Source organism: Scatophagus argus, chromosome 18, assembly GCF_020382885.2.
Source record: "Scatophagus argus isolate fScaArg1 chromosome 18, fScaArg1.pri, whole genome shotgun sequence".
NCBI lineage: Eukaryota > Metazoa > Chordata > Actinopteri > Scatophagidae > Scatophagus > Scatophagus argus.
Genome location: NC_058510.1, coordinates 15806981 through 15834791, shown reverse-complemented (window position 1 = coordinate 15834791; position 27811 = coordinate 15806981). Strand labels below are relative to the sequence as shown.

At 42.2% G+C, this 27811-nt stretch overlaps 1 protein-coding gene across 1 annotated transcript; it reads left to right on the top strand.

Moving 5' to 3' along the window:
- mkxa (mohawk homeobox a) lies at positions 1–26239 on the top strand. The gene is made up of 7 exons (XM_046371974.1): positions 1–269; positions 1535–1828; positions 4094–4253; positions 6691–6844; positions 9485–9844; positions 23372–23405; positions 23529–26239. The coding sequence occupies exons 2-7, from the start codon at positions 1653–1655 to the stop codon at positions 23734–23736; spliced, it is 1092 nt and encodes a 363-aa protein (XP_046227930.1). The 5' UTR covers positions 1–269; positions 1535–1652; the 3' UTR covers positions 23737–26239.
- The last annotated feature ends 1572 nt before the right edge of the window (positions 26240–27811 follow it).

Sequence of the window (27811 nt, the reverse complement as noted above, 5' to 3'; positions counted from 1 at the left end):
CTTCTTCTGGCCCCGGCCCCAGAACCGGCGTAAACCATCAACAGTATGTTCGCAGGCTCAGGCTGCGTACTAGGAAACATGAGCAGGGTGAGATATTCAGAGTCCCGGGCGGCGCAGCGCAGGCCGCTGGATAAAGCCGAGGAGGAGACGGCGGTCCGTGCGGTTTGAGCTCAGGAACTCAGGACGGGAACATGTGAGCAGGGAATGGGCGACTGGAAACAGGATTATTGTTGTACACAGCAGAGAGACGCAGGAGGGGCCGGGGACAGGTAACTGACCGAAATACACTGACACTTTGTTTGGCTCTTTTAGGAATGGAGCGATACTTTGCAATCAGGGATGTAGAGAAGGATTAACCCACCTAAAACCACTTAACCTAACTTTGAATGAGCAGGACTGAGTTTACGCTGCTCTTTATTCTAAAATCACTCTTTATGACTGTCCTTCCTATAAAAACTAAACATGAATTCTGCATGCACTCAATGCAGTACGGTTTATTATTTTGTGTTAATTTCAAAGCACGGTGTTGTGTATATACTGGCTGCTGTTGCTGCTGCTGATGGCACCACATCCCGGTGCGTCTTTTCCCGTGACAGATTCACTCATCAACCTGTACAGAGAAATTCTGAATTGAAGCTGAAAAGGAAAAAAACAAAACAAAATAAAATGTAACATCTGTGGAGCCAGCAGGGTTGTTTGTTTTGCATTAAAAATGGAGAGCACGAATCAAAATAAACCATTCAGGGTTTATAGACGTTCGACCGCAGAGTGCAGAGGAGGCAGGAATATTCAAGATGCTTGAACTGCAATTCTAAAACAACGTTTATTGAACTCAAATTACTTTTTTTTTTAAAAAAAAGCCAAACCACCAAGTGTGGAAACTATACTGTAGAAGTTTTCTGTTTTGACCCATTTTTATAGAAAATGAAACTACAGTTAAAAGAAGTGAGTTTACTATGAGAGCTCGAGTTTTAGACTGAATAAACCGCCTAATCTAACTTTTGATTACGGATTTAATTAAACGTATTTATGCACGTATTACTCATATGGACCTGCTGTGTGCACTCATTTTTTGTTGCTTTTTCACCAAAAAAAAGTCTCTGCACCATCAGACTTATAGCAGCTGTATATTTTAGACTTGGCGAGTTTACACAAATCCTTTGTTATGAAGTAGGGTGATGTTGTTTACAAAGAGCGACCTTAGTGACGCGTCACAGCAGCGCAGTTACGCGTGGTCCGCTTCAGCTCGAGACGGTCTGCATGCTGTTTAGCGTGCATGAAGGGACATATAGTGGAGGGTGACCTAATCACACACGCCAGAGTGAGATTGGCAGATATTATCTTACCCGACAGTGCGTGGTTTCTACATTCTTGTCTGAAAGTGATTATTGCTGATATTACAGATGTTTATTGCCACAATAATCTCCAGCCAAATGTCTTTTTTTTTTAAAAAAAAAAAGTTTAATACCGAATCGCTGTTTGTTACATATCCTGTTTATGCTCCTTTTGTAAAATATCCCCACTTGTTTCACAGGATACTGACGGGGACACTGTGACACATCCAAGGAGATTTTTTGTTCTCCCCCACCCCCCACCCCGCCTCTTTTTTAATTTTTGCGCATCAGAAAATTTGGGGAAATATCTGGCCAAAGATGAACACCATTGTGTTTAACAAGCTGAGCAGCCAGGTCCTGTTTGAAGAGAAGGCGAAAGAGGTGGAAATGAGCAGCAGAAATTATCTAGAAGTCATCGACGGGCAGCATCCAGACCTCCTCTCCAGCAACCAGACCATCAGAGACAACCAGGCCATCAGGCACAGGCGGAGCGGGTATGTGGAGCATTCTGCCGTCTTTAACGCTGTTGGCATGGCTTGTATTAACGTGTGGATTGACTGGAGTCTGGGATTACTAGTGAAGAATACCTCTATATGACGGTTATTTCACTGCGCAAAGTTAACAAACAGAGAGACTGGACAACAGTGGTGGTTTTGTTGTGAAAGCTGAGACAGGAAAAGAAATCCTGCCCTCAGATCGGGCTTCAAATTCCTACAAAATTGCATTGGTGATGTACATATATGTGCATGAGCCTCTTGTGCTATAATGCGAGTTTGTGCATTACATTTCAATTGAGTAAAACGGTTTGTGCAGCCGCGCGTAATTTGCGCATTCAGACAAAACCTCGACCCTTTACGCGCAGAGAAAATATCCACAAGGAAGGTCTTTTATGAGTCTAAAACTATTTCTACTTATGCCTTAGATCTCAACACTAAAACACCGGTTTGATTATGCAGTGGGGCGTTTTTCATGTGGCTTTAACGCACAGGATCTGAGGGATGAAGGAGTTAGTATTCCCCAATCTGGTCTTCATTTAGGTGTTGATGTTCACAGCTAATCCTAAAATTAATAAGTAGGTCAGCGTGTTCGGTAGCGTGTCTTCTAAAGGTCTCCATCTGCTTCCAATAAATAAATGTGCCCTTCAACTCTCTGTGTGGTCCAGTCAGTCACAATAGTCTTTTTTTGGAAATATAGATTTTGTTCTGTTTGCCTTTTATATGACAGGGAGCAGGTGTAACAAAAGATTGTGTAAATTTAATTATTTCCTATGTATTATTGTAATGTTTATTATGAGAGACAGAGCAGAGGGAGAGCAGTGAAAGAGTCTCCTCATGGAGTAACCTTCAGTAATGAAAAGAATATTATGAGTTAGTGAACTTATGTGACTGTGAGGTGTCACCTCAAGGGAAGCATCAGTATTAATGAAGAACATTAAACACAGGCGTGTTTGAGTTTTGAAACCAAAGTTCATAACACAGAGTAAAATGTCCTTTCGGATGTTCATACTGATCTAGATTACAAGGAAAATATTTGTAGAACATGAGCCTCAGGCAGCCTTGAGGTTAGGCTAAAATATGTTACATCTGCCGTCAGTGGGGCTTTTTGGTGAGATAAAGGCAGAATCGGAGCACAGCACCATACTGACATCTACAGGTTCATAAAACCTGGGGGCTAAGGTGAGACCTTCACAGGCAGGAAAACCAACAGGCAGCTTCAGACAGGCATAACCATGAAACATATTTGGATATTCCTTTTCTGTGTTCCTCAAAAACGAATTTACAGTGCTTTTATAACATTTTGTGTTGTCTTGCATGATATGACTGACGTGCGCTTAGAACAGCTGTTTTCACCACTGAATTGCTGATTTTAGACTATCTGTATTTTCAGCCTCCACCTCAGGCCGTGATGTTTTCATAGCATCCCCCTCTAACACAGTCTTTTTCTGTAAAGCAAAACCAGGAGTATAATTTGAGTTTTTTTGTCAGTCCCTTGTGTGATGGCTTGGCTGTGACTGTGACCCATTGTTCTTGGTCCACTTCTCCAGGGTGTGAAATGTTAATCTGGCAAAAATGTGTGCCTGAGCAAACTGTTTTTGTTTGTTTCATTGCAACGTGTTGGCGGTTTGCGGGACGCGCAGTGAAGAAAAGTGCGAGTGGCTGTTTCTCTCTCTCTCTCTCTCTCTCTCTCTCTCTCTCTCTCTCTCTCTCTCTCGCTCTCACTTAATCCAACCTCTCTCAGCTTAATTGCATAGCTCTGGGTGAGAAAATTGTATACTATATAGAGTGTTCACTTTATGTGTCATGACTAACGGGTCCAGACAACATGCCGTCCACCCAGTACTCCGCTTCCAGCTACACAACATTGTTTGGTTGACTTCAGTAAACAGCAAAATCCTGCTTCTCTTTAATGACTTTGAAAGCACATTTTGCTTGAATTTGACAAAGGAGACTCTAGACTGTGTACCAACAGTTTATCCTCATGCACTGAGCAAATGCATAAAGGCTGCTTGTCAAATTAGCCGTCTTGCACCTAAAAAGAAAGATTAACTTCTGCATGTTTTTTCAAGTTTAATAAGAGTCGTTATTAAAAAGAATGAATATTCTAGACAGACATCAGCTCAGGTTCAGATTAAAGAAATGCTGAAAATGTCTTCCGTAATTCACTTACACGCAACTCCGCAAGGTTTTATGGATATAATATTAAGGAACAGGTCATCAGTTCCGCCTGCAGCTGACATTATTCTACATGTTCCTCCGCAGGGGTCGTCCCAGTGGCGGTAAAGTGCGACACAAGCGCCAGGCTCTGCAGGACATGGCGCGGCCGCTCAAGCAGTGGCTCTACAAGCACAGAGACAACCCCTACCCCACCAAGACCGAGAAAATCCTGCTGGCCCTCGGCTCTCAAATGACCCTGGTCCAGGTGAGTCCACTTTCTGGTAGGTTCCACGCACCTGCTCCTCAGGTGATAATGAAGGTTGGAAAGTGTTTTTTTTTTTTTTTTCTTTTTTTTAGTGTTCGTGCATGCATAAGTGTGATCAGTGAGGGAAAAGGTGAAATTTGATTTGAGTTGGATTGTGATTTGCGGCTAAGAGGCTCTCATGGAGTGGTGATTACTGTCTTCTTCTAAATGCTGATGTTGGCAATCCTGCACTTGATCTATGATCTGTTAAAAAATTATTTTCTTGTATGGTCTTATAGTTGTATAAACAGGTAAAACTATTCAGGATTTCATAGGAAATTTAAAGATCTGGAAAAAAAAATATTAATTTTGTGTAGCAAAAAAGTGTTTAATTCCGTCTCTTAAATGCATGCTCTTTAAGGTCTTTTGCACCCTCTACCGATAACACCAGAGTACAGTGGACAAACTGACCGCCGAGAGGAAAACCCTCAGTGAATATGAGTGTGTCTGGCACTTGCAGCTGGGCATGTACAGTATCATCTGGCTGACAAGGTCACTGATACGGCCTCACAAAGTCTGCAGAGGCTCTTTTGGGCTGCCGGCCACGATGCTTAATCTGGTTCTCATTTTGGGAGCCTGATGGAGGTGTTTGTTTTGGTGAGGGAGAGCAGAGTGCGGAGGAATGCTTTGTGTTGGACACCGGCGAACACACACTCACAGCCTCACACACGCAGGCATTTAAGCTGACACCCAAATACCAGCAGCGGTGTCAGAGGTCAGTGGATGATTTCTTGAAAAGTGAACGAGGGATGATGACAGGCAGGTAAATTGTTTTCATCACATTTTCCAGCACGAAGGAAGTGTTCTGTGTGTAAACCTGTGAGTTTTTGACTCAAGTTATTTTCGATTTCTGAATGGACTGATGCTTAGTTGACAAGTTGAATAATTGACCATCAGAAAATTGTATTCTCTGCTGATTGTTTAAGTTGTTTTGTTTAAGTCTAATATTTGTTGCTTGTTTCTCAAAAATGAGAGTATGTTCCTGTTTCTCTTTTTTGTCTTGAAAATGACAAAAATGGACCATAAAAATGGTTTCCCACTAATGCAATTTAAAGGCATCACTTTTACTTCTGGCATTTTTTTTGACCTTTTCCAGTCTGAATAATCATATGATCATTCAAAAATATTATCATCAAATTATTCTTTTTTTAAAAAATAAAAAAAGCAATGTGACATTCTTTTCTTGCCCGTCGAACCACCCAGTTCTTCCACTGTTCAGTCCAAACAAACCACTGCTGCCGCCGCCAATGTAGAACGCATCACTTCCTGTGCGTTTTTCCCTGGAAACACCCACCTGGCAACAGGTGTTTCAAGCAACTAAATCTGTCATGTCCCGTTTTTCCATGTGAATGTTGTAAATTATTCCTTCAGAGTTTGTGCTAAAACACTGGTGCCATCTCTCCATCACTGCTGAAATCTCTTTCCGTGCCTGCATGCCGTCTCCTCTACGGTACATACAGTACAGACAGGCCATGGGTGGAGGAGCCGGTTTGGCTGCTGGGTCCCCCCCTCCTTTGATTTAATCTCTGTGGGTGTCATCTGAGCAGGCGTGCCATCCTTTCTCTTTTCTCTCACTCCAGTGACAGCCGGCTCTCCTCCGGTCCTCATTAGCGAGCTGTCCCACGCTTCGCCTCGTCTCACCTCGCTTCCCCTCCGGCCAAGCCACATAGATGCTGCCTTCATCCCCGGTGTGCCACAGCGCTGGGCTGGAGACAAAGGGACGTGGGATGGTCTTAGTTAACGAGAAACACGATACTGAAAGAGGGGATCAGAAAAATAAGTACTCTAGCATAAGGCCCCTGTCCCTGCCCATCCATAAGCCGCTTGAAGTCTATTGAGCATGAAAAGTTATTCTAGTATAACATCTAATGGTCTCCCTTCCCAGTGAAAGGAAGAGCGTCGGATCAAGTGTCTTTTTTATTGCATCTTGAAGACAGTGTTGGAAAAAATGTATTATTGGAGGAAGGCTGCACGAGTCCAGAATAAGCACGGGGGACACACGTCTCGGTTTTAAACATTAGCTAGTGAAACGTTGCGTTCGCTGGCCGTTCGGAGCTTGGAGGGCGTTAAATGTTTCTGCATGGCGTTGATACAGAAAAGATGCATGCTGGGGTGTCTCTCCGGAGCGTCTGGGATGTTTCTTAAAGCTCAGCTTCAGAGAGCTGCTCTGCAACCTGACTCTCATTCTGTCTTTTGCTTCGAGTCTCTCTTGGTTTTTCTGAATGAGACTGATGGCAGGCAGAGAGCAGACGTTTTCATAGGATGGTCTGTGTTTTACTATGGATGTGGAGGTGTTTGGAATCAAAACAATAACATATGTTTCTATTTGCTGTTTCTTCCCACTTCCTACTATTTCTCTCTCCCTCTCTTTCTCTCTCTTTTTCTCCATTTCTCTCAGGTCTCCAACTGGTTTGCGAATGCCAGGAGGCGACTGAAGAACACGGTGAGGCAGCCAGACCTGAGCTGGGCGCTCAGGATCAAGCTCTACAACAAATACGTTCAGGGCAACGCAGAGAGGCTGAGCGTCAGCAGCGACGACAGCTGCTCAGAAGGTACGGCTCGAGCTGCGCCTCCTTCTCTCTTCCAAGCTCCTTTCTGAGTTAAAAGAGGTTTGTGCAGGGTGGAGGAGTCACACCGTCAAAGCCTGAATACTAAAATGTCCAACTGCCCTGTAGCCTCAGACCTTCACAGGTGATTTACTTAAAGCCTAAAGCAAAAAGTCTGTGTTATGTTATGTTGTTATGTTGCATTATCGGAATTGCAGGATCCTTTTTTTAAGAGTTTCTTTCCTAAGACTTTGACTTTGAGACATAAACTGTCTCCTGCCTCTTTTGACTCATTTGAATATATGAAGATATAATATGAAGCCCTTTATAAACCAGAAGAGATAACTTTAGCGTCCCGTCTCTCACCTGTGAAATCTTTGTCGTTCTCACTGAGTAGCTTTTTGTATTTGTGTTATTGGTCACACAAACAGTCTCACTAATCTTTGCAGTTGATGGGGGCTCCAGGGCCTGATAGTGGCTTAATCCAGCAAGGCACATGATCCTTTCTGATCAACAATGAATACTTCAAAACACTGTAAATATCTTTATTTGTTTAGTGCATCTAGCTCCTTTAAGCACCGATAGTGCCTCAAAGAGTGGTAGTTGTGACCCTTGACCTCTTTAGTTATGATTGCCTATAATGAGGATCTAGGAAGTGTGGGATTATTCTGCGTTTCTAACTGCAGTTTGCTCTGCGTAAAAGCAAAGGCTACACTAATAATCTTGAATTGACATCTGACTCTGATTCATTTCATTTTTTTGATTGGCATGTGGATGTTACATAGATATAGATGTTATAAACACAGTGGAAAGCCCTTCCATTTCCATAGATGCTCTATCAATCTGATGGATGATCCCTTCAGAGGGCATCACAACAAAATGGCTCAGAGTTCAGTTAGAAATTTGTTTGAACCTGATGCTCTTTGTACAGAGTGACCGGGAAAATGTCCTTACATCATACTTCTTGTACCCCCGAAATTCAAATCTAGCATTATGACATGAAATGAGGCCAAAGGCCGCTCCCTCTGTGGCCTTCCAAATGCGGCCTGATGCTATGCAGAGCCATGTTCTGGATGTATATAAATGGGGAGTGTGTGATCCAGCCGGGAGACGCCGAGGCCGGCGGGCTGCGACACGCTGTCATTAAGACACCCCGCTGAGCCAACCTCTGTGTCTCAGCCTACAATTGAAAATGAGTAGCTCTCTGTCAGCTGTGTATTTACAGCAACAGCCGTTTTCAACTTGCTGTCAGCGCTGCAAACATGGTCAAGAAACAACAAAAAAAAAACATAAAACATACGAACTCACGCAGTGAAAGAATGAACAGAAAGGAAGAGTGCTGTGGTGTCAGTGATCTCTAATTAAATTTTTGAAGAGGAGAGGCTGAGCGTGTGGCTGAAAGAGGAATGTGTGCATGGTGTTTGCATTGTGTCCGCCACAGGCCACTGTACCACCGGAGGCTCTGTATATCTCCCTGACTCTTCTCCCTGTCACATTATGGTCATGAAGCTATCCGCAGCCCGCTCCCACTTCTGACCCATGCGCTAAAAGGCCCTCCATTATGTTTTTAAGCCTATGCTTTTGTTCCAGAGGCTATTTATGGTGCCAGACCTGACCCCACTGACTCTGCGTACATTCCTCTTACAGTCCTGAAATGGTCCAACTTGTCTTAGAGTTACAGTAGCAAGCACATTTGAGAAAGTGCTGTTTTCCGCACAGAATCTGGAGCGAGAATCTGCTGTCACATGCTGTAGGTGTGAAAAAGGAGGTTTTATTTTAAAAAGGTGGCAGTGCTCGATGTAAAAGGATGCTGTCATGGGATTATAATGACATGTCAGATTTATTACTGCTTGTGTGGTTTCACAGGAGATGCCGAAGCACTTGCTGAATTTTGCCTTCAACAGCACAGGGGAAAGAGAGCAAATACGCTACCTCCATGTGTTTCTGATATGGGAGCTATAATTTTAATTTGGCCCAGACTGAATCAAACGTCCAGCCTTCCAAATTACAAAATTACAGTCTTGGCAGGGACGATAACTAGAGTGAACTTCTCCCTGATTTCCCTCCTGCCAGAGGATATCTGGTTTTTCAGTATGGTGTTTTATCTTTCCTCCCCGTTTCTTTCATCAGGTAGGGACCTGCGCTTTAATTCAATCGCTTCGGCTGTAGAGCACCCTGGAAATTATTTATTTCTGCAGGGGAATAGAGGGGCAATGTGCTCTTGATGGGGAGGAAATAGACTACCATCCGTTATGGTTTGGTAATGCGTCTTAAGTCTCGGCTGGGCTTTCTGCTCTTGAGGCGATGCCAACAGGAGGGCAGCAGCGCCAGGTTGAAATCTCCCTGCCCTGGTATTTAGATTGAAGATTAGCTCAAAAATAACCAGACTCTGAGTCAGTGGGGATGAACATGCACTTCACAGAAGTCCATTTAACTGGAAAAGCTAAAGAAAATGTGTGTGATTACTACATGCATTTAATGCACAAACGTATTTAACTCATAAAGCAAATAATTAAAAAAACTAAATAGAAAGTAGTATGCAAGTGTGCGCGTGAATGAACAAAAACAGTAGAAAAATGATGCCCTTTTCTTTGGAGAATGTATGTATAAATGAGTTTTTTGTGATTTTGCACCTTGCTGATGTAGACGGGGACAACCCTCAGAGGACACAGAGCGGCCCAGAGGAGCTCAACAAGCCCATGTACCAGAGTGTGATCAAGAAGGAGGGCTCCTCCATGGTGGGCATGGCCATGGGTATGGGCGCGGGGCTGCGTTCGGCCGCCGAGGCCGCCTCACTCGCCGAGGACTACGTGTCTCCGCCCAAGTACAAGAGCAGCCTGCTGCACCGCTACCTGAACGACTCGCTGCGCCACGTCATGGTGGCCAACGCCGTCATGGATGCTCGCAAGAGGAACCACTCGGGCTCCTTCAGCTCCAACGAGTACGATGACGAGCTGCTCTCGCCGTCCTCCTCTGAGGCTGAGGCGAACTTTGTTTATCGGGCTGGTAAGGAGCCACATTTCTTGCATTCTTTCCCTTCAAGAGTCTCCCTTGCACACACGACATCCTTCACTTTTGTTCTTTTTTTGTCCCCTCCATCTGCACATTTTGTTTTAATTCCTGCAGCTGGTCCATTATTTCCAACTGCCTGCCTCCTCTCTCTGTATTACACTGCTGCTGCCTCCTCACACTGTTTTCTCCCTCCTCTATACTGTCATTTAATTTGGTATTTCAAATATGTATATTAGATTTGATGTTGCCTGGTGCGACTTGTGACCGATGAAGTAGAGATGCAGTAAAGAGAACCCTGATCCTTAAAAAAAATCTATTAGATTTCTCCGATTTCCAGTGTATCTAAAACACACAAATACACATTCACATTTTAACAAAAGAGAAGCCCATGTACTGTCACTTCTTACACTCACGCTGGCTATTCTCACAGGCAGTCTAAGCAGAACAGAGAAGGAATTCCCCCCAGCCACTTCTTCGGACCTGGCTTTAGCAGGCCAGACACAACAAGGCCATGTGGAGCACGCTCACTTTCAGACTACTGTTTGGCATGCCTTTGATCCTGTCATGAGGTCCTGCTGAGAGAGCAGGGGCAAGGCAAACAGACTGCGCTTTTGTGTGTCGGCACACAGTGCGCGTAACACGTACAAACATACATTTCTTTTTTTAAACGCAGTGTATACCACCGTGACAGAAAAGTAACAATGAAAAAAAAAAAGAAACAAACCACCATGCAGTGAGCGCCACGCAAAACGGAGTCCAATCTCTCGATAGAGGTCACTTGCTGCTGACTTTCTTGCTGCTGATGGTACGGTCAGTGGAGTTGGAGGTATTCGGCCTCATATTGCTCTCATCATTTTCTGTCATTAATTCTTCCGCAGAATGAAAAACACATTCCACAGCGAGATAAAGCCAGCTGAAGCTACTGTTGTCCGCTTTTGCCCAGATGTGTGTTTTTTCACAGTATGTTCCGTCTCTGGGTTTTGACACCTACTGGAAGGAAATAATCCTTTTAAAAAACGTTGCCTTACGGACTTAATTACCAGCACATGTTTTTATTTGGGTCATCTTTGTTGTACAACAGTTCATTTCATGCTGGATTAAACATTTGTAAGCTTTTCAAAATCACTGACAAATAAAATAAAGTTTAAAAAAAAAAGTAAAAAATGGCATAGAAATAAATGAGATGTAATCAATGTAAAAGAATTTACAAATTGATCATCATTAACTGAAGATAAATATGTTTTTTCACATTAATTTCACTTAAAAACTAACTTAAAATTAAACTCATTAAATTAAAATAGCATCACTACTATCTTAGTAAACTTCCCAGCATGCATTGTTAAAACTTACTGTAATTAGGAGAAAAAAAAATATACATGATGAAAACCTCACATGTTGCCAGGAGCAGCTCTGTTTGTTGTCTTAATAGTTAAAAACCTCATGAGCCGACTCTGACCTAATTATTCGAGTTCAGTCACACTTTCAAGGCGTCAGAGCAACTTGTTTTGGAGTTGAACCAGTTGAAAATGTTTTACAGTGATGTAATTTGCGCTGGTGTTTTCCTAACTTTATATTTCATGTCAGGCCCTCGCAAATCACAAAATTGTGCGTCCTACAAAGACTCTTGCAACACTTCAGCTCGGAACTTGTCTGGGTTGTGAACAATCAAGGTCAGATCTGTCCAAGTTCTTTTTTAGTTGAGAACACTGAGCCTTTGTTCACAACCAATAGTGATGTTTTCCCTTTCTGTTGAGCATGGCCAGAACCCGGAGGGGCCGGATTTGAAGGTGTAGGTGATAGAGTGACAGAGGACAGGGGCTTTTGTGCAGAGAAGAGAAGATTTTATTGTTTCATTCAAAGCTCCTCTTATGAACAAATGTGTTTCACATTATCTGAGCAAGCGTAAAGGAGGCTGGTGGTGTGTGTTGGGTTTATAGGAAATGCATCAACGGCTGCGACGGTTACAATCCTCCTGATCAAAAAACTTGAAACCCTGTGACCTGAACGTCCGTCTTTTTCACATTGAAGCACCTGCTGGGACTCACAGATGGAGAATTAAAGAAAGAGATGGATAGACCAAGTGAGACTTATAACTCCCTCTGTAGCAGACTTTAATAAGAGAAATCCCAAAAAAGGATTAATTCACCTGGCTGGCCTGCTGTTTTTAATAGAGAGTAACTATTTTATCTCTATGGTTAATATAATTTCTTGGCACTGACGTCTCCCTCTTGGATTCCTCAGGCTCTGGCACATTTACAGAAGTGTTACTCTGTTACATGCAAGAGAAGCTTTTGAATCCACACATGGAAAGTTCTCTGAGGCGGTGTTGACTCATGGGATCGAACACCTGCTGGGGCCCTCCAATCCAATCGTGCAGTTGAACAAAGAAAAGTCGAGAAAATGAAATTTTAATTCAACATCTGATCTCGCCGATGCAGACAGCAAATGAAAGAGGGAGGCAGAAAGAAATAATTTTAAGCTTGGGTTTGCATCATTTCCTTCCTTCTCCTTTGGCTGCAAATTCCAGATATTTTTGTAGTGAAAAAATTCCTCTTTTCCAAATTGTTTTTTTTTTTTTTTTTTTTTTTTTATAAAAGAAAAGTGTTTCTCTAAACAGCCGATTTCACATTAATCTGTACTTACATTAGTTATATAGAAGAAAAAAACTGACTAGATCAGATAAACTCTGTGAATGTTCCCCCTGCGTTTGGTCAAAATGTCTGACATTTTCAGTCAGTAGGGAAGAAAAGCATTTGAACTTGAAAGAAAGAAGAGCACAAACAATGTCTTTTGGCACATTCTTTTGCTGAATTCCTGCCTGTAAAACAATTTTGATTGGTCAAAGCAAAAGTGGCGTGCCTGGCAACCATCATCCCATTGGCTAAAAGTCCATTAATGGGCCAGTTGGCCGTTGTTGAGCTCACAGTGTTATCTGTGACTACAGAGGGCAGTCAGACGTGGCAGGAGATGGAGAGTGTAGATTTACCCCAGTGGAAAACTACACTGCTGCTGGCTTGAAAGGACTCACGCAAACACTCATGTACCATTCACAGGCCTCATAGAAGCACATGCACACACACATCCAGTACAAACATCCACATGCACACACACCTAGAGTCCAAAGCCTGTGGGGATTTTCATTGAACACAAGGAGCAGTAGAATTCCATCACACATGCCAGGGGTTTCATGCCAAATTACCCTTTAATGGGATATTAAATGGCAGGAATCTGGCTCAGTGTTTTTCTTCTTGCTCTGTACCAGATTTCGCCCCGTCTGATATCATATAGATCATTATACGCCAAATGACTCCCAACGTTTCTGTGGAGGGAGACTAAGAAATCTCGGTCAGACATTTTACACAAGGTTGACAGTGGTACATTTTCTCAGGTTCGCTCCTTTATGGACTCCAGTTACAGCTGAGTGCAGTAGCCTAATGGTGAATGTGGAATGCCCGCCAGTGCCTCTGTTGATGTGGAAGAGTGCTGATAGCTGAAAGGAAGTCAGTGACCACCCCTGTCAGAAGCCCACCTATAAAATTAAGATAATGAAAATTAATCAAAGCAGCCATGTTAGTAGCCGTCATTGACATGCTAAAATGCCCCTGAATGAAAATACTAATATTCTGTTATTTAGAGGAGAAAGTTCTTATTTTAGGGTGTTGGCATGCTAACTTTTTCTAATTAGCACTTGACTGTGTGTGCCATTTCACGCCAAACCACAAATTATTTTAGAAGGCATCTGTATTTGTTTTGCTAATAAATCTTCCTGCTTACCGAGAGTCGTGCTAACAGCTCTGTGAGGCTACAGTAGTACAAGTTAAATATTGATGCATGCTAATGTTCTCTGAATGTCAATGCCAAAATGTAGCATGTTACACAAAGTACAACTAATAGGACCAGTTTGTAGTCCTAAATTTTTGTATTGAAAGAGAGGCTTGAAGCGAGCCAATCTAAAGGCAGTTGGTGTCATTATTCTATAGCCAATACATTATGCAATCAGCATTTACTTCATAATGATCCATTAGAGCAAATAACCTGTCTGTTGGGTTTCTAAATATTTGAAATGATGATGGTGCCAGATGAAAAGTTAAGCAATAGTCAAAGTGATTAAAATTAATTTTGAAGGAAACCCTTACTTAAATATCTGCCATGGCTAAAAATAGGAATTTGTCAAATGGCCAAAGTGGACTAATTATTTATTTTTTGTCTGTTATTACTTTTTAATTGCAATCCACATCAACCAGAGTGGCTCATTTCTAAGTCAGATGCTGTTCAACACAGTTTTCTTAAAAATGTGTTCAATGAAAACAGCAGTGTTTGACAGCAGAGGTCCTAAGGGCCTTTCAAATGAGGTCACGGTGAGTGCCAGACAGTTATTGAATTCTGGAGACTTTAGTGGCTCTTAAAGAACTCTGGAGGTCGCCAGGTAAATGGAAGAAAAGTAATCTTAATGTGGAAAAAAAGAATGTTTGGATTTCTTGTCTTGAGGTGGAATAATCTGATGGTTGTTTATGATGAAACAAAAAAGATTTTTATCATAGATGTTTTTGTGTTTTTGATTAACAAGATGTACTTAACTGGATTTCCTTTGTCATTATCGTCTGTTTTGTTTCCTCTTCAAAGAGAAACCCAACTTTGATAATTTATACTGCATCGTTGTGGAGGAATGGTGGCCGTTGTGTCTGATTTAAGACTCCAATGCCACGTTCGCAATCTGATGAGCGTTGGTGTAATTTACTGTAGGCCACAGAGCAACAGGAAAAGCAATGCTCGACACCGGGTGACAACAAGCCACTCCCAGACAGTGATGGATGAAGACTCATCTTAGGAATCCAGAGATGTGGATAGACTGGCTACGATTTGCTCTTTCCACAGTTTCATAGGAAAGGAGAAGGGGGAAGATAGAGAGAGGATGGGGTTGAGGATGTTGTTCCAAGCCAGCAGCTTTTGCCAAGACTCACTGGGTTCAGGTTGGGCTTTAGGAATCAGTGTGGAAGGGATGAGGGGAGGAGAGGGAGGCACTTGTTCCATCCTGATCTAGAGCTGAGTTTTGGGAGCAGTGGCCTGTTGGGAGATGAAAGACTGCATGGTGGCAGTGACTGAAAGAGAAAGAGACTGTGGTTGGAAGAACTGGGATGTGTGTGTTCCTATTTTTTCTCACAAAGATAGGGAGAGGAGGAAAATCTCTCCAAGTGAATGTTTAGGCTGTTTAGGAATTGGATTTGGATTGTGAAATTGAGTTAAAATAACAAAGATGAAAGTAAAATTCACATTCATATTTTTAATATTTTGTTCATTTTTTGCACTAAACCCCTAGTGTTGTCTGATCATATTCCATTGAATATCTGCCTCTGAAACTTCTGTCAGTGCAACAGAAGTGATTAGAATTTTATTTGTGCTCCTCAGAGAATTTAAAGTTTTCATTTTAAAAATTGATTTACACTGGGTTATACCAGCTCAATAACACAACATAGATGTAAAGTATGTGACCTATGTGAACATCAATATTCAGTGAAATGATGACTGTTTATTTAATAAGTATGTTGATAAAATGAAGCAGTTTTATACTGTGTTGCTGTACAGATATGCAAAAAAAAAAAAAAACCTAAAATGCACAACGAATGAAAGCTCTGAAAATTAAGTAGTCAAATTATTTTCTTGTTTTGTTCAAAGTAAATGGGCTCGAATAACAATTTATTGAAGACCAAAAAATGATGACATGACATCATGCTGTGTACTATTTATCTCTCTTTTAGTATCTGAAAACTTTTCCTTGCAGATGAGTTTGGTGTTTATTTCTTCTGTTTTTATACATTTAACAATGTAATATAATATTGGAAATGGAGTGAAGCTTGTGGCCTTGTTTTTTATAGAGTGAAACACCTTCCAAAATGTGCTGTAAAAGATGATCTGGGAAAAACTGCAGAGGTACCACAGCAAGCTGGAGCACTTTGTGAGGACAGTGTGGTCTGTGGATTATTCAGAGTAACATGGACATCATTTCAGAAGTTACTTTCATTGCTTATTATTATTTTTTGTGGTTGTGTAATTTCGGTGATTTGGCCCTTTAAAGTCAGTTTAGGACTGAGGACTTCCTGTCTATTGCAGATAAGCAGGTAACACAGATTGTTGAACAGGTATTAGTGGGTGACCACCCTAACAAGTGTGGCAGCACAAACATTATGGATGCATTAATTATACAGCTGGGTTAGCATGTGCTTGTGTGTGTGTGTGTTCTAAAGAGGCTAACATGACAGGTGAAATATAACTTGCGTAATTTATTTATTAATGTTTTCCACAATATATACCTACTCATGTGCCAAAATAAGAGCCTTATATCAAAGGACACACTCTGAAGTCATTTTTGGGATGTATATGAAATGCTGTGAAGTGTCCTTAAGGGTGTGGCTGGTCCAACGGTGGGAACGACTGGGAGTTGGCAGAGGTGAGGTATAATCCTGGCACTAAGCTGTGGTGCAGCTTCATGTGAATGGAAAGGTGGATGGAGAGAGAGAGAGAGAGAGAGAGAGAAAACCCTGATGGTGAACCTCTGTCATTGGGAAGCTGAGATATTGGCTTCCTACCACTAAACAGAGGCTGGGTGCGAGGCAAACAGAGAGCACAGCAGCAGACTGAGACAGTGTTCATTCTAGCCGTCATCCTGCGGAGAAGTGTTAACAGACAAACATCAGCACAGACACTGTTTATACGCAACTCCCTAACATAGAACTGGAAGAGTGCAAAATAATGAGCCCTCTCAACCTGATCGTTTTTAAATCATCAGCACGCCAAGGCTTTTTGGGACACACACACACACACACAGAAGCAGACAGAGACGCAGACAGACACACACACATACACACACACACAAAATCGGGCCATCGGATTCAGAAAACACAGCTGCCTTCCTAGTCAGAGAAACCGAGCCGCGCTGCCCTGGTCTGTATAAAACACAAACTGTTTCCATTTTAAAAAGCGAGCCGTGTCTAGAACAATAGGCTACCTCGGTGAGTTCCCATGGGATGGAGGAGAGCAGAGAGAGGTTTAATGAGAGCAGAGAGGTGTGACCCAGCATGGACACAGAACACACACACACTCAAAACCCCTGAGAGTGTGAGAGGGCAGCTCAACCTACCACTGTGAAAAATTGCAACATAATGATGCAGTGAGTGGAGCACAAGCATGTCATTTGGCCTCCAGCTCCCCTAAAAAAGACATATTTGGGCACATGAAAACACTTAAAAACCCGAATAATGTTTACTCGTGGTTTCTGCTTTTTTTCTTCCCCAATGTGTGCTTTTTGTGCACCGCAAAACAACAGCCGTTTATGCCTGAGGATGTTACCGAGAAATCTGTGATAAAATGCCACGACTGAGAAGAGTGAGGCCTGTTTTGTCTCCTCTGTACTTGCTGTGATAACAGGCTCATCAGGGGCGTCCAGCGACGTGTCCCTGTTGTCATGAAGTCAGCATTTGAAGTATGAATCCTCCGATTCTCTGATGCTATCGCTGCATCCTTTTCAGTCTTTCGTGACGATCGTTTTCATGCGCTCTGCTCTTGTCACGCCAAATCCCAATTCCTGATCACTGCTCACCACGAACCTGTTGGGTGTTTTTTTTCCATTTGTCCGTGACACCCTGGCAGTCACACGCCCCGAACGCAGAAGACACTCACACGCCTGCCATGTTAACATATTTACTTCTTCGTTGAGACGCTCTTCTCATTTTGGCTGATTTACGGGGGCCCTGATTACGCTCTGTTTACTGGCACTCGTAAACACAGTGACAACCTGGCAGTGTTTAAACATCTGAAACACTGTTATTATTTCTCCATCTAGCGAGAAGACACACAGCGTAATCCTCATTGCTGGCTCTTGGTTATCTGCCCTGACCGCAGCCACACCAGTGTGTCATCTGCTGGGCAGACATGGAAAAAAAGCAACACAGAAAAAGAAATGCAGCGGATGGAGGGGGGAGTCATTTTGGGCAGCGGCTCAGTATCTGTCTGGCTCTGTCGCAGTGCGTATGTTCTGTTTAATAGCGAAAGAGCTAATTATTCAGTATTTTTTTAAGCGATGAAAGTGTTGTCAGGGCAAACGGAGAAGGCATTAAATTCACGGCGTGTATGATGTCTTTGGCTAACTGAATGGAATTGACAGTTTGGTTCTTTGGAGCCTCAGACTTGTTCACCACCCGTGGAGACAGAAAGAGAGAGAGAGAGAGAGACGGAGGGGGAGAGGAATGGCAGGGACGGGTAATATAAAAGTCGCATTGGCACAGTGCAAAGCAGTGGAGTGCCAAGGCATCGCTAACTTCATTTACAGACTCTTCTTGACATTATAAAAAGAACAGATCATTAAAGAAAGACGTATAAAAGATAGATCTGAGAGCCCATAAGCATGAGTGATTGCTCTGTGTCGCACCTCATGATCCAGACTGTGGCTTGGGTTGGTGTCAAATCAAAGATAGTATTAATAGATGTCGCCATTTTGGCATGAAGCGTTCGTCATCTCCATTTTGGTTGGAACCGAAAAGACATAAAAATAAGCGGTCCACGCAGTCACACGTCTGCAGGAATTTGAATGTGACTTTACATCCGGTTAGCTTTGTGTGTGGCTGCAGGACGATACAGTCTGTGAGCTCTGACTCACCTGCGGTGGACTGTAAGTCCTGACTCATCCTCAGACCTTGACTGGTGGACTGAGACATCAAAAGAGCCACACAACGACGTGATGATCTGTTCTCATCCTGACCTGTGCTGTGGTTGCATGGGTCAGCAGCGAGCAGTGTCGAGTCTGTAGCGCCACTACAGGTGCTGAGGAGGAAATCAGCTCAGCTCATTTCTTTACTTCAACAGCTGAGTTTGCTTTTTTTTTTGTATGTGTTTCTATTTTCGCAGCGGTGGAATCATCTTCTCATTCCAGTCAAAGTAAACACCATCTGCCCAGCGAAAGACAACTTTCTGACTCCACTTTCTTACAAGTCTTCTTTTATAAAGGGTTTACTAGTAATAAAAATAAATAAATAATTTATGGATTTCAAAAGCTTTAATACATAATTTCTGATAATTTAAACTATTTTTGAGAACAACTTCTGAGAACAAAGTTAATGAAAACAGACCGACTGGTGTTTATCTTCCTCCAACAGATAAGTTACAACTTTTCTCATTTGCTCTTTAAAAATTTTGCAAAATATTTTTCACTCAAGGCCTATGTTTTTCTATAGCCTTCAACCATATGTCATCAACTTCATCAGCAGATGGCTTCAGTTCAGTCATTTTCATGTGATCCAAGTATGCAAGTTTGGTTTTAACAGGCAGCCAAAGCTTGTAAGGTCCTAGAGCCTTGGTAAAAAAAGCTTGTCATGCCCAAGATCAGGAATGAAGTTTCACATTTACATTTTAGGAAAACATATTTCCTCTCTCACTGAGAGTTAGATGACAAGGTTGATACTACTTTCATATACCTGCATTAACCTGCATGGAAGTGATAGGGGTCTTTGCTGGGAAAAGAACTGTTTCCTGTTCTCTTTTTCACTGTTTAGCACTCTGTATCTCCTGTGTTTAATCTGTACATGAACAAACAGATGGTGTGTGTTATATGCCAGAACTATTTTTTGGTTACTAGCTACCAGGTGCACTGGTTTCCTGGTTGCAGGACTCCCAGCACATAACCTCTTGTAAAACCACAACTTGTTGTTTTTACATTTCCACAAGCTAATAGACTAGACTAAACATCGAGGTACAACATGTAAGCAGATTTTTGAAGTCTGGATAAAGCCGGGCAAGATGTTTCAACCTGATGCTAGTTTTAGTGCTAAGCTAAGCTAATCAACTCCCGGGGTGCTACATAGTTAACGTAGAAACACTGTGTTGTGCTGCTTTCATGGCTGTGGGAATACTGTAAGGGCACTGAAGGCTTATTTTTGGCAACATGTGATTTCTGGTGACAGAGGAATTGACACTTGCTCTAAGTTACTTTGGATAGACCACCAACTAAAAGTCTGAAATGTGTGTGTGTGTGTTTATTTGTCTGCCTAATTCAGCCCAGCCCTTGGTTTGTGCAACAGGGCCTGCCTTGTTTATTGTTTTATGTTGCTAACAACAGCACCAGATGGTAATGATGATAGTAAACCACCCTCCTCCGCAGTCGTCTTAACAGGTGTAATCTCATCCCCTCTCTAATTTGTCAGCCCCCGCTTGTTTTCTCTCATTTTCACAAAGTTTTGTTGAAGCGACTCGAGGATTTTCTTCTTTTTTGCTCTCCCTCCATTACCCCGCGGTGATGTTAAGTGAGCTAGTATTTTTGGACTTTGAGCGTGCCGCCAAGAAACCATCAGATTTCTCAGCTTCCCCCTTTGGCGGTCTGTGAAACCCCACTGTCAGTGAAGCCCAAAGGCAAAAGCAAAGTGGACTGAACGTTCAGTAGCAAAGTAGTAAAGAAGAAAAAAGAAGAAAAAAAATAGAAAAAACAAGGAAAAAAGAAAAAGAAAATAATAAAAGGTCCTTAGTGATTTATTGCCAATTTATTGAGTCTTTGGCGCTGCTTTTGTTTTTAAAAATCTTACTTTAAGATGTTTTAGGCACAGCACTTTGGAAATGGTGCCTTTGTATGCAATGGTGTATTTCCAGATCCTGGGGTCTGGGGATCCCAATGGAAGGGACCGGTGCCAAGTCCAAATGGTGGTAGCGGTGGTGGTGGTGGGATAGGGGTCTTATGGATCAGGTGGCCCTCTTCCTCTCTCATCCCTGCTTTGTTTCCACACCTTCTCCACCTGCTGAGCACTGTTAGTATGTTCTGAATATAGCATCTGGACAGTGGCTGCATCACACACACACACACACACACACTGGAAACACTTAAAGCTGTGGCTGGAAAGACTCACACACTGCACTTCACAGAGAGCCACAGTGACTTCACAACACACAAAGAGACACTTTCTTCTGCATGTTGCTTGTCTTTGATGTTGCTGCTATTGACCTTCAAGCTGCTGTCACCGACCAATCGCACCGCAGCAGTAAACGCTGAGCTAATGTATTTAAACACATGAAAACAGTGTAATTAGCCTGTAATTACAGAGCTGTGATTAAGGAGGATGGTGCATATTTTTTAATCAGGACCAATCCTGCTTTCCAGCACTGGCAACAATCAAGAGAGTAGCTGGAGATGAAGAAGAGATGGATAATATCAAGCAGCTTTTGAAACCTTGGAGGAAGACATAGCACAGAGTCACCATTTATTAAAATATAGACGGGAAGCATTGAATTTGTTTTGGCTGGGCTGCACAAGAATGGTCAGGCTCGAGTACCTGGATCAGAGCGTAGAACTGCACATCACTGCAGCAAGGGGTGAACGAGTGGAGGACAGATGATGTGGGACCTGAGGAATATCAATAAAGGCAAATTGACCGGCTGATAAAGCAAAATAGAACAGCAGGGAGATGTGGCCGGACAAGAATGTGAAGATTTAGTTGGAACGCTTTGACGCACTTAAACCTAAAATCTCATTCTGTGGTTTGTACTGCTGGGTTATCATGTCCTCATCTCCCTCTCACATGTGCACACACATTCCTCTCTTCTGTCTAAGAACCGTCAACAGAGGAAAACTGGGGAGAGTGAAGTCTGTCTCCCTCTGTGGAATACACCTATTACAGAACCAATGGGAAAACTACAGGAAATTTCATAATCAGGGCTATATTAGCCTGGGGCCTTGCAAACCCGGTACTGTCAGCATGGGTCATGCTACATGGGAACATTTTTGGAAAACAAGGGAGGAACAGAGCAAGGCGTTGGGAATAATTAAGCACTTATGGCAGCTTGCAAAAGCCTGAACACTGGATTCAGATCTTTGGAAAGATTATTTAGGCTTTTGGCGAGGTGAGAGGTGACAAAGCAGAACGGTAAAATCTTTTGTGTGCTTTCTGCGACGCCGGAGGAGTTTGGCTCCCCGTCTCTGCGGCTGTCTGCGACAATGCTAAACCCCAAACACAATGTCCTTGTGCAACCTTTTCCAGCCCCTTCTAACAATCATGGGAATGAAATTCCCAGTGAAAATGAAGGGTGCAGATTTTCATTAGCAGGAGGGAACGCTCAGGAACGCCCGTCGACTGCTATGTTGCGGTGACAGTGGTGCAAAGAAGGGCTCATTAAAACGGCAGCTCAGGTTTAGACATTTGCTTTACTGGGAAATGTGGCGTGGGGGGTGCAGGAGACTCGTTGTCCTTGGCAAGTTTATTCAAGTTACTAAACAAGTTGTGGAAAACCATTTTACTTAGCTGAAATAAAAATAAAAGCTATACTTAAAAATGAAAACTAACTCAATCAATATCTTGTACTTACAAAGTGAACTAAAATAAGATAAAAAAAAAATAAAAATATACAGGAAATTTCTTATTAAATGTGGTCCCTAACAAATACCTTCATCTTAAAAAAAATACTGAAACTAATTTAAACTAAGCTGAAATGAGTAAACCCACCCAAACTAAACTAAAGTAAAACAAAAATTAAAAGCAAAATAAACTGGTGGTTGGACATCTGCAAACATGAAAAAAGTCAGCGCAAAAGAGCAGGAAAAGCAAACTCTTTCATAGTTTTGGACAAAATAGAAATTAACCATCTTTTAAATGTTCTTAAGTCGGCCAGTCATGCATGCCTGGGCAAGATTGAAGTTAAAAACTCACAGGGCCTTAGCTGTTTAGTTAACTTAAAGAAAGCGCCTGGAGGCTGCACAGCTTGGAAATCCAGATGCTCTGCTCTCTTTTAGTGCTTCATGAAACGCCAAGCCTGTGTCATCATATTCACTGCTGGGCAATACTTACCTAAAGCCTGACCCAGGACAGGAGACAGGTTCAGCGCAAATACACACAAACCAAGCCACACACACACACATACACACACACACACACAGAGAAAACGTGCATGTGGTCTTTCTCTCTGAGTGAGCAGCATGCTGAAGTAAACACACTGGTTGCCCTGAAGAGAAGTTTGGTTTCATTGTTTAATGACTTTGCTATTCCCCACTAATGTTTTACATATGAGACAGAGATTGCTCCCATTTGAAGAGAAAAAAAAGAGAACAGACATCCATCTTTCTCTCACTGACTCACTTGCTGCCTTTTCGGTCCCACTCAAATCTTTTACGCTCAGTCATTTTCAATCTGATTTCCTCCGACAACTCAATTATGCTGGCTGGGGCCCATTTGTTTTTGAACAAAATATTAGAGAATGGAGTTTATGAGTCATAAGAAACATCTTTCAGCTCGATCTTATTACTCACCTTGTTTCTTGACGGCTTCTTGCAAAACGTCCTTTTTTTGTCCAGCATCTGAGTGAAGAGACAAAACAGAGCAACACGTGTTTGCAGCTGGACAGGGTGTACACATACAAGACCTCACGCAAAACCATACATACACACACACACACACACTTCCTGAGCCTGTATGATCTGCTAGATTTCAGCAAATCCTCATTGACCCCAGAGACCTTTGAAAAATGAATGTTTTTTCTTTCCTTTTGTATTTACAGAAACCACAGACAATGGATCAAGTAAATGTGACAAGTGAGTGGACAGTCCTCCTCAAACAATGTATTTTCATTCATTACAAGATGAACTTGACCCGTAACTCCTCTGCTCTCTGTTTTGTTCTTTCGTGTGCATGTTTTGCGTGCTTGCGATCATCAGCGGCAGCGGTGGCGTCGGAGCTACGCAGAAAGAGAGGGTGAAGGGCAAAGACGAGACGTACTGGAGGGAGATCAACGCCGCCATGGCCTTGACCAACTTGGCGCAGGGGAAGGACAGCGCCTCTGGGACCACCAGCTGCATCATCCAGAAGTCCTCCCATATAGCGGAGATCAAGACTGTCAAAGTGCCGCTGATGCAGAAATATTAGCCCCGACGTCATCATCCCGTCTCTCTATGCAAACCGGCAAACATTCCTGTTTCAGCAAACTCGCCGCTGTCCAAATAATCCCCCCTCCTGAGAGAATGAAAAGAGAACTGTTGTTTAAGGTTTGTGTGTGGCAGGGGGATGTTTGAGGCAAGGAAGTGTGGGACAAAAAGAGAACTCTCATTCTTTTTGGTTGTTATTGGTGTCTAAAAAAAAAGTGCTAAAGAGGCCTTTGACCATCATTTTCTTTGCTGGGTCGATGTGCGAGTGTGTTACAGTTTAATTGCAGTATTTCCTAAAACGAGACACTTTTGTAATTTTAACTTATTTTTGATGAGTCTGATTTTTTTTTTTTTTTTTATTTCTTCTTTTTTTATGCTACGGAATTTGTATTTTGCCAAAGTGCCTTTGTTATTTAGACGAATAACTCGCCGACTGTGGTCAATGCAAAGTACAGATACTGAGGTGCCTCTTTGAAATTTGTGAAGGAATATCCGACAAAGTTTAGCATCAGGGTCATGATTCAGGATCTGTTTTGTGAATGAAAACTCCCCATATCAGCCTGTGCCTTAAGGACTGAATGAGCTCACCATCTGAGGCATCGATGAACTCAAATAGCACACACACCCAGCAGTAATGCCCTGAAGACAGTGCTCTTGTTTTGACTGGACTCTTCATTTTGACTGTAAACTGAACACTGTTTTGTCTCGGTAAGCCTCTCGTTGCTGGCAGGCCAACAAAAACTGTTGCATACAGAGATAAGTTGATCTCACGTGAGCAGCAGATCGATAAGCAGCAGCGGCCAACGTTTTCCACCTTGTTCACATCTCAGCCTTGGATTTCATTAACCTTCCTTATCTGGGCTTTTAGTTGCTGAAACGTGCAGCTGGACCCAGATGAAGTCACGTTCAACCCGCTCAGTGACACAGACGTAGATGTACAGGCTGTACAGAAGAATGCCATGACCTAAAAGGGATGTTTTTGCTTTGCATTATCAGTGTTTTTTTGCGAACATTGTTGCCTTTTCACATGTTTGTGCTCAGAACATGATAGTCTGGAGTGAACGGAAAAGAAAAGCCACCAGCAGCTCCCCCAGCCGTTTGATCCTCAGTCCTCTCAGCTGTTTAGCATTACATTCAAATTGCTGTTTACAAGAAGCCAGAGGATAGACTTAAAAGTTTGACTTTCTCCCCCTCGTTTTTTTCCTGTTTGTCTTTATAAAATACATTCCAGTATTATCAATTTGTCAGCCAAGCAAGTGTTCAAAGTGTCTGTTGTTGTCAGTCTGTGTATGTGTGGTTGTTTTGTTTTGATCAAAACTTTGTACCGCATTAAGGGCTTCTTTTGTCATCCAATGGAAACAGTCTCCTTTATAGAAAGTACTTATGTACGGTGCATATGTTAAAAACGTTTGCGGTGAACAGTGCCAAGTTCACAAATTGGGGGAAATCAAGTTAGACTTATGGAAGAAACTGAAGTTGGCTCTCCATACTGACTTTTTGAGTTTATGTATATCTTCACGGTACTGTTAATGTGTGTCAGAATGTGCACTCCTTCACAAATTGTGCAGTTTTTATTTTTTGGACAGCCCAGACTGTGCTTAGGGTCAAGGACTTTGAGAAGGAGTGAAACTGCAGAGTGACTTTCTGACCTTTTTTTATGTGTCTTGAATGTGCAAACTGTTTTTTTTTTTTTTTTTTTTTCAAAAGAAAAAAGCTGCACTTACAGTTCTCTCGGTTTTGAATCAGAAAACACACACCCTCCACTGAGGACTTATGGATGCATGTGTTTTTATATAAAGGTGAAGCAAAGCAAAAGAACCCGATATTATTCCTGTTAGCGTGCCGATGGAAGTATAATGAAATCATTCGCGCTAGCCAATCCCCAGGCACTGTTTGCTTATGCAGTGGGGGTTGTGGGCTCCCACATGTGTTTTTTATACACCTGATCCAGGCAGGGTAGCTGCGGGGTAGTGCCGGGCCGCCTCCTTGTGTTTCTAATCGCACCTCTGAACCTCTGGACCACTCGCTGCCCTCACACCTCACACGATACCCGCTCGCTGGGAAGGGAGAGCACGAGGGAAGGAGGCTTCAGAGAAAACAGAGCAGCCTTTGTTGTTCCTACCTGCAGTCATTCCCCAGCGACACTATGAGTACAAACAAAAGGGTTTCTACGGCCAAGACTTTGGTACTGTACATGTCTTTCTCCAGCACAAGCCCTGCTATCACAACCATGCTGACAAGTGGAAAGCAACGGTATGTATTAAAGCCTATAAATTATTCGTACGGACTTTGTAAAAACAAAGAAAGTTTTTTGGTTTTTTTTTTAAATTGTTAAGTTATATAAATCAAGAATTTTTGTTCGTTTGTTTGTTTTGATAGAGACTGGATTTCCAATCCAATGACCAAATGCATATCTCCTTGTTGCTCTCATGTAAAATTTCTTTTATAAAAACAGTTGTTCTTCTTGGTCAAAGCAATGAATAAACCTCTGAATGAAATGAAAAGCATCATGTGCTTTATTCATTCGTCAATGTTCATTTACACTTTGCAAGCCCTCGTTTTTCATGAAGAGTTTATTAAGGCCAATTGGAGGCAGTGAAAGAAGCTGTAAACACATCATTGTGTTTACAATATTATCACCTTGTAAAGGGCTAATGTGTGAGCAAACAATGGGTTTTTATAGATCCAGAGGAATATTGGCATTTGGTTGGAGTCGTGTTTATGCTCACCTGATGAGTTTAAAAACATTAACTCCTTTAATCTTTTATTTTGTCACCTTAGAAAAATATCCTAGCATCTTCAGCTGCTAAATGCTTTACTATGCTTTCTAGCTAGTTGTTGAGCTTGCCTGTCTGCTGTGTGGTGCTAAGGAGGGAGATTTTTGTGAGTTTTTATTTATTTATTTTAACTGATAACAGGTATTTACTTCAGCTGCAGGTCATACATCAAAACAGGTGCCTAAAAGATGCTAAAAAGCTCTGTAGGTTTGTTGCTATACGAGCAAGCCCTTTTCACTTTATTTGATTTATTTTTAATATAAAAAATATTAGTGCAGCTTTAAAGAATTAGAGGTTTAATTAATATAATCTCTAAATAACTTCAGATTATATGCAAGTGTGTTCATCGTTTGAAAGAGAGGGCGAGAGCAAATCACAAACACACACAAGTTCTGGCTTCTTTAGACTATTTTAATCTTCCTATGTTGATGTCGCCAAGTTAAGGTCTTAATTCTAACCACAGGCCATTGCTTGACACTGATCACAATATAGGAGATGTTTGTTTATGACACACAGGGCAGGGTGGTTTTTTAAGAGCTAAACAAACTAATCATGACAAACCTTTGGAAGAGATGAATGTATACAGCAGTGATGTGCGTCAACCACACACCACACATTAGTGGTTTGGGCTCCAGTGTTTTCTATCTCCTGTGTATTTTTGCTACCTTTAGCAGGATGTTGGGCCTTTCTCTTTATTTGTTCGATTCGAGATCAGATTAAAATCTTCCTCTTAGGGGTTCAATAGGGCAGCAGCAGCAGCAAAAGACAGATGGCTTTAAATAAAGATATCCTAAAGTTTGGACTTTCTATATCTGCTGTCATCATGCAGATACCTAGGGAGGTCTGTACATATAATTTGAACACTTGTGGTATTGTGGATTCAGTATGGTAGCGTTAATAGACAACCAAGCCTTTGTGCAGTATCTGAATCTAAAGGCTTCTCAAGGAGGTCATGGGTATTTCTCAATTCTCTTTTCTGAATATTAATGACTGTACCATGCCACCAATCATCCTGCGGCCAAGACAACTCTGACATCAGAATGAGAAAGATATTCAAGCAGAAAACAAGACTGCAAGAAGTCATTTGAGAGACAAGAATAAATATGTTGACAGCAGCTGTCCCCAAGCTGGTAGCAGCACACACCACAAACTGTAAACGCTGCCCAGGATTGGAAGGCCTTATGTCCTGTGGTTCCATTGTCAGTCAGAACCAATCAGGACACAGCTGGTGGAGTTGCCAAACACTCAATGAGATGCTCCGCTGGATTTCTAGTGGATCAGCTGTGCCTCAGCGTGGCC

Coding starts and splice junctions, on each gene's coding strand:
- mkxa (XM_046371974.1), top strand. CDS start 1,653: ATGAACACCATTGTGTTTAACAAGCTGAGCAGCCAGGTCCTGTTTGAA. Junction 6,845..9,484: donor CGACGACAGCTGCTCAGAAG/GTACGGCTCGAG, acceptor TTGCTGATGTAG/ACGGGGACAACCCTCAGAGG. Junction 9,845..23,371: donor GAACTTTGTTTATCGGGCTG/GTAAGGAGCCAC, acceptor TTGTATTTACAG/AAACCACAGACAATGGATCA.